Consider the following 18,573-nt stretch of genomic DNA (forward strand, 5'->3'; position numbering starts at 1 on the left):
TAGTAGGAATCCTACTGAAAGAGAATTTAGATCGACACAGTGAAGTTAAACAGAGATATTCTGCAGCCTTGAAGAAGCCTGAATACTGGCTTTCACTTGTCAATCATTGGATGTGGTTCTTCATCCATAGACATTTTTATTCATTCCTTCAGTTCTCTTTTTTGGGGGGTTTTATCTTTTTGATCGTGCCTTCGTCGGCATGGTTACAGATGTAGTGGAATTTTCTTTCTCTTTTTTTTTTTTTTACTGTCATGTGGAAGATGGTTTTCTGAGTGCATGACCATTCCATTGAATATATCCACCAGCATCGCTCCATCTGTAGACTTCTTTTTGGACGCCTTCTCAATTGCTTCTCTTCGCCACACTTTGGAACTGCGGGTATGGACACGATAGAGACGGGGGTCTCACACATACCATAAACAAGGATGAAACGAAACCTGGGACTGTTGTCAGAAACTGCTAGAGTAAATTAGGAATGCCCTGTAACGGGAAGAGCAGATTTAATTAGTAACGCTTCACTACCTGAGATACTATATATGGGGTGTGTATGCATCAGTGCTTTTGCTTCTTAGTACAATTCTAACCCAAAGAGAGGCCTGGAGGTCAAAGCTAGTTCAATTATAAAACAACCTATCATTCTCCTCCGCAGTAACTTCCTCATACCCTCATGGCTGGTTCTATCTTTATCAAATGGAGAGAGGATCTAGATTAACCCTCTGCATATCCCTCAGTCTGATACATTATATTTTCTGTGAGAAGTTACCTCTCCTAACCTCGCCCCAATCCTTCCCTTTCTATAACATAACCCAGTGTAAAGGTATTCATATCTCAATGTGTGTGTTTCCAGAGAAACTACATTCGTAATTAAACCCAAGGGAGTGGTTGGGTTGGGCCATAGTTTGTTATATTTCAGTGTGACCACATCTAACCAAATTATTTCATTTAATTTCACTCTGTGCTTGCTTCCCATTAAAGTAACGTAAACCTGCAGAATAACAGTGACTCCCATTCAATTCTCCATGGATGATCAAACACCTTGTTTAAGTTTGATCACACAATAACTAATGTACATTATGTAATAAACAGAAATGCATTTCAGTTTCACATCACGTCACTTCTGTTGCCCGTCCCATATGAGGCCATAACATGAGATACACGTACAGCCAGGCGGTAACTCTCACAAACCCATATATAACATACAGCCCTGAATCATCCTGCTGCCATTATGACTCCGCCAAGCATGAATCATTGTGATTTGACTCATACTGGGCATGGATAAGAGTTGATGTCATTTGAATAGATTATAATTTATTTTTAATTCTGTCTTCTGTTTATTTGAAATCTTTCCTACCTCTCTCTCTTTCTCTCTGACTCTCTCTTTCTCTCTGACTCTCTCTCTCGCTCTCTCTGACTCTCTCTTTCTCTCTCTCTCTGACTCTCTCTGTCTGACTCTCTTTCTCTCTGACACTCTCTCTGACTCTCTTTCTCTTTGACTCTGTCTGACTCTCTCTCTGACTCTGACTCTCTCTCTCTCTGACTCTCTCTCTGGCTCTCCTTCCTCTCCCTTTAACAGAGGACATGTAGTTTTGGAGGGTTTGACCTGTCCAACAGGTCACTCCATGTGGTCAGTGCAGGCTCAGAGCACAATGTAAGTACTACCACATTACTGATGACTCAGGGTTGAGGGGGCGCAATGCTGAGAGAAGTGGACTCAAACACATTCTCTCTCTCTTTCTGTCTCTGTTTTCTCTTTCCACTCTCCCTCCTTCCTTCTCTCAGAGTAAGGATCCAGAGGCTGTATACCGGGAGGTAGTCAAGTCTCCCAACACGTCTCGTATCTCTCTGGGGAAAAAGGTCAAGTCCGTCAAAGAGACCATGAGAAAACGCATGTCCAAGAAGTACAGCAGCTCACTGTCTGAACAGGTACACACACACACACACACACACACACACACACACACACACACACACACACACACACACACACACACACACACACACACACACGGGCGTTCAAACCTATAATTCACAAAGATTTCAAGTTTCATAGAATAAAAAGGCTTGATCCTAGTTGACTGAATTCTCCCCATTGTTGTTCTGCTCTCATTATGGGCTCTACATGTGTGTGTGTGTGGACATGTTTCTGTTGGTTACAAAGTAGACACCCAGCTCTCTCACACACAAACAGATGTGTGACACACACATACAAACAGTCAGACGTCACACACACGCAGCTGGGAATTTTTTGGAGCTGTCCACACTCGGGTCTCAGCTTTCTCAGGCCCAGGATTGGACTCTAGGTGGAGGGTAGGGTGTGTTTAGGAGGGTCTGAGCTCATCCAGTGAGGCAAGCATCCCACAGGCCAGGCCAGAGCTCTAAGACATGGGGGCTTTGGCTCTGGGACTTTGTGTGTGTGTGTGTGTGTGTGTGTGTGTGTGTGTGTGTGTGTGTGTGTGTGTGTGGCATTCATACCATATTCACATTGTCAAATATCACAATACATTATGGGTTTTGGCCTGGTATCTAGGCTGTCAGAGGGTACACTAAGTAAGCCTTGGGAGTTGCACAATCTGTTGACTGCGCGCTGAAAGTTGTTCCCTCAGAGATAAACAGAAGAGATTTTTGGAACTTCAGTCCTTTGACCCAGAAAAAGGTTGAATTAGTCATGAATGTGTTGCTTGGAAGAAGCGGGTAGGAGACTTGATGAGCTCTAACTTTAGTGAGGCTATTTTACATGCCACGCTGCCATCTAGTGGCTGCGGTGAATTCTCCTTCAGTAAAGCTACTGTTATGTTTTATTTTCAGTCAATAACACAAAAGAAAAGAAAAAATAGAAAAATCTATGTACAGTGTGTGCAAATGTAGAAGAGTAGGGAGGTAAGACAATAAGTAGGCCCTAGAGGCGAAAATAATTACAATTTAGCATTAATACTGGAGTGATATTTGTGCAGATGATGATGTGCAAGTAGAGATACTGGGGTGCAAGAGGGTAAGTAATAATATTGGGATGAGGTAGTTGGGTGTGCTATTTACAGATTGGCTGTGTACAGGTACAGGGATCAGTAAGCTGCTCAGACAACTGATGCTTAAAGTTAGATAGGGAGATATAAGTCTCCAGCTTCAGTGATTTTTGCAATTTGTTCCAATCATTGGAAGCAGAGAACTGGAAGGAAAGGCGGACATAGGAAGTGTTGGCTTTGGGGATGACCAGTGCAATATATCTGCTGCAACGAGTGCTACGGGTGGGTGTTGCTATGGTGACCAGTGAGCTGAGATAAAGTGGGCCTTTACCTAGCATAGGCTTATAGATGACCTGGAGCCAGTGGGTTTGGCGACGAATATGAAGCGAGGGCCAGCCAACGAGAGCATACAGGTCGCAGTGGTGGGTAGTATATGGGACTTTGGTGATAAAACGGATGGCACTGTGATAGACTACATCCAGTTTGCTGAGTAGAGTGTTGGGGGCTATTTTGTAAATGACATCGCCGAAGTCAAGGATCAGTAGGATAGTCAGTTTTACGAGGGTATGTTTGGCGGCATGAGTGAAGGAGGCTTTGTTGCAAAATAGGAAGCCGATTCTAAATTTAATGTTGGATTGGAGATGCTTAATGTGAGTCTGGAAGGAGAGTTTATAGTATAACCAGACACCTAGGTATTTGTAGTTGTCCACATATTCTAGGTCACAACCGTCCAGAGTAGTGATGCTAGTCGGGCGGGAGGTTGCGGGCAGCAATCGCTTGAAGAGCATGCACTTAGTTTTACTAGCATTTAAGAACAGTTGGAGGCCACGGAAGGAGTGTTGTATGGCATTGAAGCTCTTTTGGAGGTTTGTTAGCACAGTGTCCAAAGAAGGGCCAGTGATGGATCAGAGAATCACCAGCAGCAAGAGCGACATCATTGATATATATAGAGAAAAGAGTCGGCCCGAGAATTGAACCCTGTGGTACCCCCATAGAGACTGCCAGAGGTCCGAACAACAGGCCCTCCGATTTGAAACACTGAACTCTATCTGTGAAGTAGTTGGTGAACCAGGCAAGGCAGTCATTTGAGAAGCCAAGGCTACTGAGTCTGTCGATAAGAATGCTGTGATTGACAGAATTGAAAGCCTTGGCCAGGTCGACAGTACTGTCTTTTATCGATGGCGGTTATGATATCGCTTAGGACCTTGAGCGTGGCAGAGATGTTCCCATGTCCAGCTCGGAAACCAGATTGCATAGTGGAGGAGGTACGGTGGGAATCAACATGGTCGGTGATCTGTTTATCAACTTGGCTTTCAAATATTTTAGAAAGGCAGGGCAGGATGGATATAGGTCTATAACAGTTTGGGTCTCGAGTGTCTCCCCCTTTGAAGAGGGGGATGACAGCGGCAGCTTTCCAATCTTTGGGAATCTCAGATGAAACGAAATAGAGGTTGAATAGGCTAGTAATAGGGGTTGCAACAATTTTGGCGGATACATTTAGAAAGAGAGGGTCCAGATTGTCTAGCCCAGCTGATTTGTAAAGATCCAGATTTTGCAGAACATTAGCTGTCTGGATTTGGGTGAAGGAGAAGCGAGGGGGGTGTGGTAAAGTTGCCGTAGGGGGTGCTGAGATGTTGACCAGGGTAGGTGTAGCCAGGTGGAAAGCATGGCCAGCCGTGGAAAAATGCTTCTTTAAATGATCGATTATCAAATCAAGTCAAATTTTATTTGTCACATACACATGGTTAGCAGATGTTAATACGAGTGTAGCGAAATGCTTGTGCTTCTAGTTCCGACAATGCAGTAATAACCAATGAGTAATCTAACCTAACAATTCCAAAACTACTACTGTATACACACAAGTGTAAAGGGATAAAGAATATGTACAGTACATAAAGATATATGAATAAGTGATGGTACAGAACGGCATAGGCAAGATGCAGTAGATCAAGTACAGTATATACATATGAGATGAGTAATGTAGGGTATGTAAACAAATTGGCATAGTTTAAAGTGGCTAGTGAAACATGTATTACATAAAGATGCAGTAGATGCTATAGAGTACAATATATACATATACACTGCTTCAGCACACTCCGCAAACCCGGATGTCCTAGTCACGTCTGAATCCTGGCTTAGGAAGGCCACCAAAAATCCAGAAATGTCCATCCCTAACTATAACATTTTCTGACAAGATAGAACTGCCAAAGGGGGCAAAATGGCAATCTGCTGCAGAGATAGGGAACTGTCACCACTGATAAATCTATGATAATAGAGAGGGTATAGTGGAGAGGGTAGTAAGTTTTAAGTTCCTCGGCGTACACATCACAGACAAACTGAATTGGTCCACCCACACAGACAGCGTCGGGAAGAAGGAGCAGCAGCGCCTCTTCAACCTCAGGAGGCTGAAGAAATTTGGCTTGTCACCAAAAGCACTCACAAACTTCTACAGATGCACAATCGAGAGCATCCTGTCGGGCTGAATCACCGCCTGGGTACGGTAACTGCTCCGCCCACAACCTTAAGGCTCTCCAGAGGGTAGTGAGGTCTGCACAACGCATCACCGGGGGCAAACTACCTGCCCTCCAGGACACCTACACCACCCGATGTCACAGGAAGGCCATAAAAATCATCAAGGACAACAACCACCCGAGCCACTGCCTGTTCACCCCGCTATCATCCAGAAGGCGAGATCAGTACAGGTGCATCAAAGCAGGGACCGAGAGACTGAAAAATAGCTTCTATCTCAAGGCCATCAGACTGTTAAACAGCCACCACTAACATTGAATCGCTGCTTCCAACACACTGACTCAACTCCAGCCACTTTAATAATTGAAATTGATGTAAAAATATCACTAGCCACTTTAAACAATGCTACTTAATATAATGTTTACATACCCTAAATTACTCATCTCAACAAACTTAGGGAGGAGGCTTCTAATGTTAACATGCGTGAAACCAATGCTTTTCAGGTTACAGAAGTCAACAAATGAGAGCGCCTGGGGAATGGGAGTGATGCTGGGGGCTGCACCGGTTAAACTCTGCATCACCAGAGGAACAAAGGAGGAGTAGGATAAGAGTATGGCTAAAGTCTAAAAGAACTGGACGTCTAGTGCGTTCAGAACAGAGTAAAGGCATAATGTACAGACAAGAGTATGGTGGGATGTGAGTACAGTGGAAATAAGCCTAGGCATTGAGTGACGTTGAGAGCGGTTTTGTCTCTAGATGCACCATTTAAGCCAGGTACAGTCACCGCCTGTGTGGGGGGTGTAACATAAGGACTAGCTAAGGCATATTGCGCAGGGCCGGGGGCTCTACAGTGAAATAAGATAAAAATTACGAACCAAAACCGCAATAGACAAGGCATATTTTGTCATTAGGGAGAGGCATGTGTAGCCAAGTGATCATAGGGTCCAGTGAGTAGCTAGGTGAGCTGGAGGCACGGCGATTCAGACAGCTAGCAGGCCGGGGCTAGCAGATGGGCCTCAGCGGAACCTCGCAATGAGACAGTCTTATGAAATCCCCTCGGACGGTTACATTGGTAGACCAGTCGTGATGGATTGGCGGGGCTCCGTGTCGGCAGAAAAGGGTCCAGGCCAATTGGCAAAAGAGGTAATTGAAGCCCAGGGATTGCTTGATGGAATTTCTTTGGGTAGCCGTGAGAATGGCCTAGTTCAAGGCTAACTCCAGGCTAACTGGTGCTTGCTTCAAGACGTTAGATAGGAGTAGCCGCTCGGATAGCTGCCAGCTAGCTGCGATGATCCGCAGTAAATGTTCAGAGTTTGCGATAGGATTCCGGAGATGTGGTAGAGAGGAGAAGTCCGATATGCTCTGGGTAGATATCGCGCTGTGCAGGCTGGCAGGAGCTGCCTGGGCTGAGGTGATGACCGCTAGCTTCTGAAGGTGATTCCGGTTGAAAAGTGTAAAAAATATGAGATCCGTACCACATTGGGTGAGGCTGGTTGCAGGAGAGTATGTTCAGTCCGTAGATGGAAAAATAATACACATATATACGAAGAAAAACAAAATATACAAGACAATCAAAACAGACATCCCCACTGCAAAGCCATCTTGGAATATGTGACTGATACTGTATCTATCACGTTGACATCTGTTTCTCTCTCCATCTCTTTCTTCATCTCTCTCTCTCTCTCACCCCTCTGCTCTCCACTTCTACCTTTCTGCCCCACTCCTCTTCCACCCTCCAGTCGAGCCCAGACGGGACTCCCAGCTCCCCCCAGTCCCCTCAGCCAGACACAGACTCTCTGGAGAAACCCAAGCTAAAGGCTGGAGGATCAGTGGAGAGCCTCCGGAGCTCCCTCAGTGGACAAAGCTCCATGAGTAAGAACTCTGTGTGTGTGTGTGTGTGTGTGTGTGTGTGTGTGTGTGTGTGTGTGTGTGTGTGTGTGTGTGTGTGTGTGTGTGTGTGTGTGTGTGTGTGTGTGTGTGTGTGTGTGTGTGGTACAGTACACATTAAGACACAAGGGGGCACTGTCATTACATCTCTCTGGCAACATTCTTATACAGACTTAACCCCTTATCAAGCCTGCTGTGTCAGCTAGTATACATCTCATCATCATTGTTATGATCTGAACTCCAAGTTATAGCTCTGTGTCACAACCACACCTACTCCCATTGGAGGGTTCAGAGATGACATGTGACATCATCTGGGCCTATCTGGTGAAAGCTTCTTCTCACGTTGTGACTGACCATGATCTTACCCTGGCATGTGTTCAGACAACTTGCCTAGTTAAATAAGGTTAAAAAAAGATAGAAGTTGTCTGAACACATGTATAATTATTCTGTCTGTCTCTCGTGTCTTGAGGTTAGAGTTAGACTAAGGTCTGTGAGGGCTGGGTTGATGTTTATTTGTTAGTTAATGAGAGAGAGTGTCCCTTGTTGACTGGTGTTGGCCTGGGCCCCTAGGGCCGGAGAGGCTGAGACACAAGCTAATTATTGAATAGGAAGGCTTTTTTCTCTGCTTCCTACACTCATCATTACAGATCAGACATCCAGAGAGACATCTATGGGTAGACAGCAGCATGTAATATACACACTGGCTACAAGTGATGGGCTGTTATTAATGTGTATTCACACATACTCTGGCTTTGTGTGAATAGATGAGTACATCTAACTCTCTCATTTAAAATAAATTGATGTTCACTTGCTCAGTTTCAAAGCACTGAAATCACATGAGTATTGAATACATCTATTTGGATGATATGAAATGTATATCTGTGGTTTGACCGTGTGTGGTCCTTGCATTGTGTGTTCCAGGTGGTCAGACGGTCAGCACCACAGACTCGTCAGCCAGTAACAGAGAGAGTGTTAAGTCTGAGGATGGAGATGACGAGGAGCCTCCCTACAGAGGGCCCTTCTGTGGCAGAGCACGAGTACACACTGACTTTACCCCTAGCCCCTACGATTCCGACTCCCTCAAACTAAAGGTAACATACACTTACTCACCTCCACACGTATAAACACACAGTCCCTACGGTACTAATTCTCTCAAATGAAGGGCAACACATAGACACTTATTGACTCATAAGCACAACCCTGAATTCATATACACCCTCAACAGACCATATTCACACACACACACACACACACACACACACACACACACACACACACACACACACACACACACACACTGTAACGGTTTTGACTTGAGGTTATTATTTATAGGGGTGCCAGGTAGGTTGTGCCTACCAGAGAAAACATTGGTTTCTCCTTTTAGTTTGGGTGGGAATGAGTCCCATCTGGTCCGTCAAGTCTACACCAATACAAAGGACTTATGTAAAAGTCAGGATGGAAATAAACTTTTCATAAACCCTTAAAACATTGGAAAGAACTTCAAAAACAACTATATTCTGTTGCGTGAGTTGTATTAGCAACAACAATGATTACACACACACATATAATAATATCACAATGAGTTCTGGTTCCTCCAGAAATGTCCTGTACCTCGGGCCTAAAAAGAGTCCTGCCCGGTAAAGGAGTTCAGTGAACTCAAGTGACTTTTGTCACGCGATGTTTGTCCGTTCATTCCGTGTAGCGTAAACCCAGTATTAAACATACAATCAATATAACAATTACTTTACCACAGAACTTTAAAGCGGATCAACTCTTAATTAAGTCCTCAACTACCACTAACTACACAAATCACAGTATACATCACATCCAAACAAATGAAATACCGTATACAAAAAGGTGGTAGTCAGTCGGTCAGTCAGACAATCCAATCCGCCAATAGATCTCCAGCGGAAAAAGGCCACGAAGAACGGAGAGGTGTAGTCCAGGGACGCGATGAGTGGATCCGATCCTGGGTAAACTCTCTTAGGCTACAAAACACACGTTTAACGGTAACAAAACAAACGGAATAGAGAAGCTTCGGAACTGAGGGTTGAACACATACTCATGCACGTCTCCATCACAACCCCCTTTCGTGCAGCTGATGCTGGCTATTTAATTGGGAATTAAAGGGAAAGCGCCCTATTGGAAGGAGCTGCACTGAGACGGTTCAGAAAAATTCAGGGCCGTCACACACCCCTCCCCTGGAAAAAGCCGACCATTGCCCTGGAAGGCACATCTTGGTCGGGGAAACCGAGAAAGGTCTCCTCATCACTTTCCTCTACAAAAATATTCATTACTTTTTGGAGCTCACGCTCCTCAGCTGAGGAGTCACAGGCCTTAAGGTGCGAGACTTCTGGGTCTGGGAATCCGAGAAAAGTATCCTCACTATCCTCTTCAAAGATATCCAGGACCTTGCGGCGCTCAATCGCCTCCAATTCCTCAGCCGAGGGGTAACAGGCCTTAAGGCGTGAGACATGGACGATGCGCATATCTTCACCTGTGTCCTCTTTCACCACTCGGTAGTTCAAAGGGCCCATCTGCTCCACAATCCTATATGGTCCTTGCCATTTAGGAGCGAGCTTGGCCGAGAAGAATTGTTCAGCTTTCGAGTAAGGATGAGAGCGAAGCCACACCCGATCACGAAGCTGGAACTGCATGTCTCGTCTGTTCTTATCATAATTTCTCTTCTGCTTGAGTCGAGCCTGGATCATGTTCTTTGAGACAAGAGCTCTCAAGTCATGGAGATGGCCTACCTGGTCATAGCAAGCAGCGTCTGGAGTAAGCTGCTGGGGCTGTAGCACCATATCCAAGGGTCCTCGGAGAGGACGACTTAGGTTCAGCTCTGCAGGTGTGACTCCAGTGGACTCTTGCACAGCAGAATTCAGGGCAAATCGAAACTCGTGAAGGTGCTTGTCCCAGTGTTTGTGCTGGGTCCCTACATAGGAAGCAATCATTGTCTTCAAGGTTCGATTTACTCTCTCAGTGAGATTGGTCTGTGGGTGATAGGCCGTGGTCAACTTCTGCCTCAGGTTCCATCTTTGGCAGGTCTCCTCAAAGAGATCAGAGACAAATTGGGAACCTCGATCAGACAGGATGTAATCAGGCACTCCCCAGCGAGTCAGGATCTCTTTCGTAAGGATGTTAGAGACGGTCCTTGCTGTGGCCTGACGCAGGGAAAAGAGTTCCACCCACTTTGAATAGTAATCAACAAAAACAAGTATGTACACATTCTGATTGGAGCTTCTAGGAAATGGACCCATCAAATCCACTCCTAACATTTCCCAAGGTCGGGTAACCACCGTTTGCTGCAACTTGCCAGCAGGCTTTCTACCTTCTGGTTTGTACATTTGACAAACCTGACAGTTTTGGATGTGTGACTTCACATCCATGCTCAGATGTGGCCAGTACAGTAACGCTTGCAACCGCTTGTAGGTTTTGAACCTGCCCAAATGACCAGCTAATGGGTCTTCATGGAAATGTTGAAGCAGTTGTAGGCGTGGAGTGTCCGGTATGTACATTTGGTAGAGTGTTCTGTGAGGTAGTTGTACGACTCGGTAGACTTTATCTTCAATGATGGTCAGCTTTGTGGTAGGATTGACCATCTTTTCTCCATCTTCCAGGATAGTCTGGTACAAAGCCTGTACTTCTGGATCATCCTGTTGAGCTTTCCATATGGCCTCATCAGAGATGGGAAAGTCCGTTTTGGGCGAGTCTCGACTGCTTGACAGGACAGTAGCACATGTAAGATCAGGGCCACCATTATCACAAGTAGGAGCTCTGGACAAGGCATCTGGAACAGTGTTGTATTTTCCTTTCCTGTATTCCACTGCAAATGTGAACTCTTGCAACCGTAGAGCCCATCTTATGAGTCTGGTGCTTGGTTTGTTGGTCTTGAACACCCACACAAGGGAGGAATGGTCAGTGACCACAGTGAAGTGTCTTCCCTCCAAGTAGTACCTCCACTTTTCCAAAGCCCAGACCACTGCAAGGCACTCTTGCTCTGTTGTGGAGTAGTTCCGTTCTGCTCCATTCAATGTCCGACTGGCGAACGCTAGCACTTCTTCAGTGCCAAGTCCAGTCTGTTGGACTAGGACAGCACCAAGTCCAACATCACTTGCATCAGTGTAAACAACAAAAGGGCAATCAAAGTTGGGATGACCTAAAATGGGAGGTGTGACGAGATGTCGTTTCAGGGTTTCAAAGGAAGTCTGGCACTCTGCCGTCCATTGGAATTTCGCTCCTTTTCGCTTCATCGCGTTGAGGGGTTCTGCCACCTGGGAGAAGTTCGACACAAACCGATGGTACCATCCAGCCATACCAAGGAACCGTTGAAGGGCCTTGAGTGTGGTTGGCACAGGGAAGTCTTGTACAGCCTTTGTCTTTTCAGGATCCACATGAATGCCGTCGAAAGACACAATATGGCCAAGGAACTTCAGGGAGGTTTGGCAGAAGTTGCTCTTCTTCATATTTAAGGTCAGACCAGCTTCTCTTAGCTTGTCCAACACTGCTTGAAGATCTTGAAAGTGTCTTTCTCTGTTCTGAGAGTAGATAATTATATCGTCCAGGTATACGAAACAGATCTTCCCTTTGAGCTCACCTAACGCAATCTCCATGAGTCTTTGGAAAGTGGCAGGGGCATTCTTTAATCCAAAGGGCATCACCTTAAAGGAAAACAAGCCCTCGGCACAGACAAACGCAGTCTTGTCCTTGCTTTCCTGGTCCATCTCAACCTGCCAATAACCACTATTGAGGTCAAGGGTAGTGAACACAACAGCGCCAGACAATGACTCCAGGATCTCATGGATGGTGGGAAGAGGATAGGCATCAGTCTGGGAAACATTGTTGGTCTTCCTATAGTCCACACAAAATCTAAGACCACCAGTCTTTTTTGGGATGAGGACAACAGGAGCAGCCCAGGGAGAGGAGGAACGTTCTATTATATCTTGTGTTAACATATCATTAATGAGTCCCTTTTGGATGATTAGCTTCGCTGGGGACAAACGATATGGCTTTTGCTTGATCGGCATTTCCTGTGTAAGGAATATTTTGTGCTTCAGGAGCCTGGTGCGTCCCAGCTTTGAAGTACATACATCAGCATTATTCTGCAGCTGTTCCAACAGCCTTAACTCCTCTGGCTGTTCCAGCTGAGCTCTTCTCACAGCCTGTAAAAGGAGATCGTCAGAAGGATTATAGAGTGGTACCGGAGCAATGGCAGAGAAGACTGCCACATTTGAACCCCAATCATGTAACTTCATAGCTTCTGATTGGAAGAAATGCTTCTCGCTCGGATTGTATGGAAACCAGTAGCAATTGTGTGCGATATCAATCTGGACACCACTGAAGTACATGAAATCAATTCCCAACACGACAGGAAAAGCAAGGTTCCTGGTTTGTAGGATAACAGAAGGAATCATATAGGAGCGGTTACACAGGCGGAACTCTACCTCACTCCATCCAAGTGGTCGTCTAGCCTCACCATCAGCCAGATAGAGTGGACCTTCTGTCCACGGCTTCAAGTGGTATTGTGGACCGTTAACCTCCTTCCACAGTTTCTCATTGAGCAGTGTGTAGGATGACCCGGTATCCAAGATGGCTCTTCCTGTCCATGGGCCTATGGACAGGGGTAACACCAGTTGGTGCGGTATTAACTGAAAGGAAGGGGATGTCGATGGGGGGGCGTAGGCAGTGACTCTTGGGGTTTCAGCTCTGGTTAAAGCACCCAGAGAAGGATGGTCATTGCTGCGAAGAGAGTTAGGTGTGTTGGCCTGTTGTGATTTGTGGTTTCTGGAAGGGTTTACTTGATACGGTCTTGGACATGTAGCTGAAGAATGTCCCTTTTGGCTACATCTCCAACAAAACATGAGAGGGGTCTTGGTTGGAGACTCGGGCTGTTGTTGATAGTCTGTCTTGGGTGTCTGTTTCTTTCTCTGGTCATATTGCTGTTGGCATTCTCTGTCCTTCTCAAACTGCTGTCCCAAGCGAACCAGTCCATCGACAGTGGTGACTCGTTCTCGGAGTTGACTGGCTAGTAGTGGGTTGATGTTCTTCAAGATCAATTTAATGACCTCTTCCTCCTCAATGCCAGGTTTCCACCTTCTGCACAGGGAGTGGTAACCGTATGCAAAGTCACGGATACTCTCTTTCTCTCTTTGTACTCGATTTCTGACTCTGTCTGCCAATTCATCTGTGTAGTCCTCAGACAGAAATGCAGAGGAAAACTTGGCCTCAAAGTCAGCCCAGGAGGTAGTGGTGAGACGTGCCACATCCCACCAGTCTCGAGCTGTTCCATGCAACACATTCCTCAATGTGGCAAGGAGTTCTTCGTCAGCCAGGGGATTGAGGGCAAGAAAGTCACGACATCTTTCTAGATACATTAGCGGATCAGGACTGTCATCTTTTTTCCCAAAGGTGGGAAATTGCAATTTAATGGGCATCGCCCCCAGATGAAGTCTACTCAAATCACCACGAACAAACGAGCTAGGAGGGATTGAGGAAGTAGAGGGGGAGTGCGTTATCGGACAATGAAAATGAACACCAGGATGCATGGTGGATTGCATCCTGCAAGGGGTGGCTGCAGCATGGCCTGGTCTTGGCTGTTCAGAGGTGCCACCTTGGCCCTCAGTGGTCTGAACTGAAGTGGACACCAGGGAAACTCTGTGTAAGGAGTTGTGCCTAATGGAGGCCATGTCCACAGACACGTCATCCAACATTTTAACACAATTAGAGAGCTCTGTCTGCAAGTGGTCTACAGTGTTAACCATGGGAGAAAAAACAGAATTAACATCCTTGAGGACCTCAGTGTGGTGATGTTGCAGGCGCCATTGGAGAGTGGCAGTGAGTTGGTTTCGTTGGTAGTCAAACTGCCTGTCCATGGCACCAGTCATTTCCCGTCTTCCACTCTCACTGAGCTCTGTCAGCGTGTGGGTTAGAGTGCTCAGTGAGTTTCTGAATTCCATGGCACTCTGTTGTTGCTCTTCCCTCAGACATTTGAATTTATGGTGGATAAGAGTTTGGAGATGTTGTTGAGTCCGACGAATATCAAGGATGTCACCTTGAAGTTGTAAGACTACAACCTCTGGAGATAAACCAGACAATGGAGGAAGGTTGGGTGTCAGAGGGAGGACTAGCTCAGTACTTCCACACAGATCCATGTCAATAAGTGAGTAACTGGTTAGACCTCCTGTGGCCTGTGGCTCAGGCCGAGCATTCAGATTCCCAGGGCTCTGGCCCAAATCAACTCCATTATCTCCATTCACATTATGATTTGTATTGTCAGCTTGAAGGTCAGAATGGCCCTGTGTATTCCCATTGACAGGTATGACATGGATGAGCACATTATCTTGGGGTGAATCCATTGTTTTAATTCCACACAAAATATTTGCTTTGGTTAGTTCTCAATGTTGAGCTGTCCCATCTGGGGTGCCATTTTTTATGTAACGGTTTTGACTTGAGGTTATTATTTATAGGGGTGCCAGGTAGGTTGTGCCTACCAGAGAAAACATTGGTTTCTCCTTTTAGTTTGGGTGGGAATGAGTCCCATCTGGTCCGTCAAGTCTACACCAATACAAAGGACTTATGTAAAAGTCAGGATGGAAATAAACTTTTCATAAACCCTTAAAACATTGGAAAGAACTTCAAAAACAACTATATTCTGTTGCGTGGGTTGTATTAGCAACAACAATGATTACACACACACATATAATAATATCACAATGAGTTCTGGTTCCTCCAGAAATGTCCTGTACCTCGGGCCTAAAAAGAGTCCTGCCCGGTAAAGGAGTTCAGTGAACTCAAGTGACTTTTGTCACGCGATGTTTGTCCGTTCATTCCGTGTAGCGTAAACCCAGTATTAAACATACAATCAATATAACAATTACTTTACCACAGAACTTTAAAGCGGATCAACTCTTAATTAAGTCCTCAACTACCACTAACTACACAAATCACAGTATACATCACATCCAAACAAATGAAATACCGTATACAAAAAGGTGGTAGTCAGTCGGTCAGTCAGACAATCCAATCCGCCAATAGATCTCCAGCGGAAAAAGGCCACGAAGAACGGAGAGGTGTAGTCCAGGGACGCGATGAGTGGATCCGATCCTGGGTAAACTCTCTTAGGCTACAAAACACACGTTTAACGGTAACAAAACAAACGGAATAGAGAAGCTTCGGAACTGAGGGTTGAACACATACTCATGCACGTCTCCATCACAACCCCCCTTTCGTGCAGCTGATGCTGGCTATTTAATTGGGAATTAAAGGGAAAGCGCCCTATTGGAAGGAGCTGCACTGAGACGGTTCAGAAAAATTCAGGGCCGTCACAACACACACACACACACACACACACACACTTGATGAGTGATAGTTTTAGCGTTTTCTCATGTGAATGTGTTTTGTGTCTTCCAGAAAGGGGATGTGATCGACATCATCAGTAAGCCACCCATGGGGACGTGGATGGGCCTGCTCAATAACAAGGTGGGCACCTTTAAGTTCATCTATGTGGACGTGCTGAGTGAGGAGGAGGAGAAGCCCAAGAGACCCGTAAGGAGAAGGAGGAAGGGCAGACCTCCCAAACCCACCTCTGTAGAAGAGCTGCTGGAACGCATCAACCTCAAGGTACACACTGGACACACACTCCTTTACACACAAACACACATGCATTTGTTTAACACACTCACAAACATGCACACGAATACACATACATACAACTCTATACAAACCTCACACACCAATGCTAAGGTGTTCTGTACACGGTGAATAGCAGTCCTGCAACTTCCCTCCTACAGTCAGAATCATATCCTAACCATCTAAAAAAAACACCCTGCCTCTTCTGTCAACCACCCAGCCTAGGCAGCTCAGCCTCCCCAGGGAGAGAGCACCGTAGGTGGGCTGTTTCTGGATGAGCCCAGCCTGATGAAGCTCTGACATGACAGATTACAGACTAGGCTATGTCCCTGGCTCTCCCCTACTCAAGGACATAAGTAACATAACGGTACATTATCATTGCCTGGGCAGATCAGAGACTATATTACAGAGTTGAAGACCTCCCATAAGTCCACTACTATCCTACTATATACAGTACATGTGCATCAAGGTACACATGTCATCTCCGTCGTCACATACGTAGTTGTGAGTTCGGGGAGTGGGAGAGCAGACTAAACACACAACCTCCTAAACCCACCATTAACAACTGGTGACCATGCGAAGACATTATACTGAGACTGTTCCACCTTGTTCTGTTTCTGTTTCATGTCACGCTCTGGATAAAGAGTGTTTTTGGCAAGTATTTATTTAGATTTCTCTTTTGTTTATTTAAAAGGAGAACTAGGGAAAAGGTTTTTGTCCAGATTTGGTTAGCGAGTTGAGATACATTTACTGATGCAGGTTTACTGGTGATTGAATCAAGGATACAGTATGTACACCTTAAAGTGACAAGAAAAAGCTGACTAACAAAAGTAAGAAGAGTAAGACGCCGTGATAACCTTGCTGACTAATTCTACATAAAACAGAGCTCATTGTGGTCAGGGCGTTGCTAAAAACACAACGACAAAGTGGAGTGCGCTTCGGAGTAGCCATCTTTTTTATATTTTGATCTATGTTTTCTCTTTTGAAATCTTCCATTTCAACTTGATTGTAGGGTTGTCTTGTAGGAAATGTGCTTTTACCTTCAAATATGCTTTTACCTTCAAATATGCTAGGATGTTACATGAAATACGAAGATCCTTCAAATGAGAAGGTTGTGTAGAGTAGTGGTCTTTGGTTTTGTCTCATCCTTCTTTATCTTAGCAGAAATAGAGCTGAAAGTCAGTTTTAGCTAAGGACGGAAGTCTCGGTGGTTACAGTGGTGACATGCAGTCTGTGTGTATTCTACCCTTTAGATGTGTGGGTTGGACAAAACTTTAGACTGAACCAGTTTCCACAATCTCCTTGTTGAAAGGGCTGAGATGTTAACTTTAGCTGTGCCTGTTCCGAAACACACAGAGGGTGTAGTGTGATATTTTAGACCGTGATTTCTGGTGTCCTCCCACCAAGAGATAACACCACAGGGTGTAATGACTAGCTTTGTGCTCTTGTTAAATTGTGTGTGTATCCTCCTTGTCGCCTGTGGTGAAAGGTGTGGTAGAGAATCTCCTCTACCTCATCCCTCTCTTTCCCACCCTTCCCAACTCTTCCCTCCTTTTCTGTAGCCACATTGGTCAATTTCTTTTACCTCATTGTGTATATTTTTACAAGATTAACATTTTGCCCATGTCTTTGAAAACTGGTGCTAGGCCATTTTATCTGTTTAGCTTATAACAGTTACAGTCACGCAAGGGGTAGGAAAAGACTATCTGGAATCAGTTGTAAAGAACATGAGATAACCAGAGCCTCTCCCCTCTCCTCTTCTTTCTCATCGCCTCTCCTCCAGGAGCACATGCCTACCTTCCTGTTTAACGGTTATGAGGACCTGGACACCTTCAAGCTGCTGGAGGGGGAGGATCTAGATGAGCTCAACATCAAAGACCCTCAACACAGAGCTGTGCTGCTCACCGCTGTGGAGCTACTGCAAGAGTATGACAGTGAGTACACACACACACATGAACTCACGTGCGCACACACTCACACAAACCTTTCGCTCTGTCTGTTTGACTGCATTGTCTCTATGATTCCTACACTACATTGTTGTGTAAGTTTCTGTATATCTGACTATATGGTTTCTGTGTGTTGTGTGTGTCTGTAGGCAGCAGCGACCCTGAGCGGAGCGGTCTGTCAGGCTCTCAGGAGAAGCTGCTATCAGAGGGCCACATCCTGGTGGGCGACTCACCACGTGACTCTGGCTGCTATGAGAGCAATGAGAACCTGGAGAATGGTAATGACTAGCATAGCTTTCCTATAATGGGATTAGCCTGGTGTTAGCCTAGCCTGGGCCTAGTCTAGCACTACAGTGACTGTGGCTCCTATGATTCCTCTTCCACCTACTCTTCCATGCTATGCTTCTGCATTCTAACATGAACTATCCTTCATCACTCTCCATTGGACCAAGGCCAGCCAATCAAACCTCCACTCTTTATCCGCCATGTCTGTCTCCTAGCCCCACCCACTTCACACCCCCACTCACCTCCGCCCCACCTACCTGCGTAGTTTATTTTTCTCATTGTCTCTCCACTCTCTCTTTCCACTGCTCTCTCCATCTCCAGGCTGTCTCTTCACACCCCCACTCACCTCCGCCCCACCTACCTGCGTAGTTTATTTTTCTCATTGTCTCTCCACTCTC

At 45.6% G+C, this 18,573-nt stretch overlaps 1 protein-coding gene across 8 annotated transcripts in view; it reads left to right on the top strand.

Annotated features, from left to right (window-relative positions):
- Window positions 1-18,573, top strand: part of LOC118387048 (SAM and SH3 domain-containing protein 1-like) — a 342,773-nt gene that overhangs the window by 308,309 nt on the left and 15,891 nt on the right. For all 8 annotated transcript variants that reach the window (XM_052523873.1, XM_052523874.1, XM_035775159.2 and 5 more), the window contains 7 exons: window positions 1,574-1,648; window positions 1,780-1,923; window positions 7,169-7,301; window positions 8,238-8,407; window positions 15,726-15,935; window positions 17,728-17,878; window positions 18,040-18,168. In XM_052523873.1, coding sequence (XP_052379833.1) covers window positions 1,574-1,648; window positions 1,780-1,923; window positions 7,169-7,301; window positions 8,238-8,407; window positions 15,726-15,935; window positions 17,728-17,878; window positions 18,040-18,168 — 1,012 coding nt within the window. The remainder of the gene's footprint in view (window positions 1-1,573; window positions 1,649-1,779; window positions 1,924-7,168; window positions 7,302-8,237; window positions 8,408-15,725; window positions 15,936-17,727; window positions 17,879-18,039; window positions 18,169-18,573) is intronic.

The sequence above is a fragment of the Oncorhynchus keta genome, chromosome 8 (assembly GCF_023373465.1).
Source record: "Oncorhynchus keta strain PuntledgeMale-10-30-2019 chromosome 8, Oket_V2, whole genome shotgun sequence".
Classification (NCBI taxonomy): Eukaryota; Metazoa; Chordata; class Actinopteri; order Salmoniformes; family Salmonidae; genus Oncorhynchus; species Oncorhynchus keta.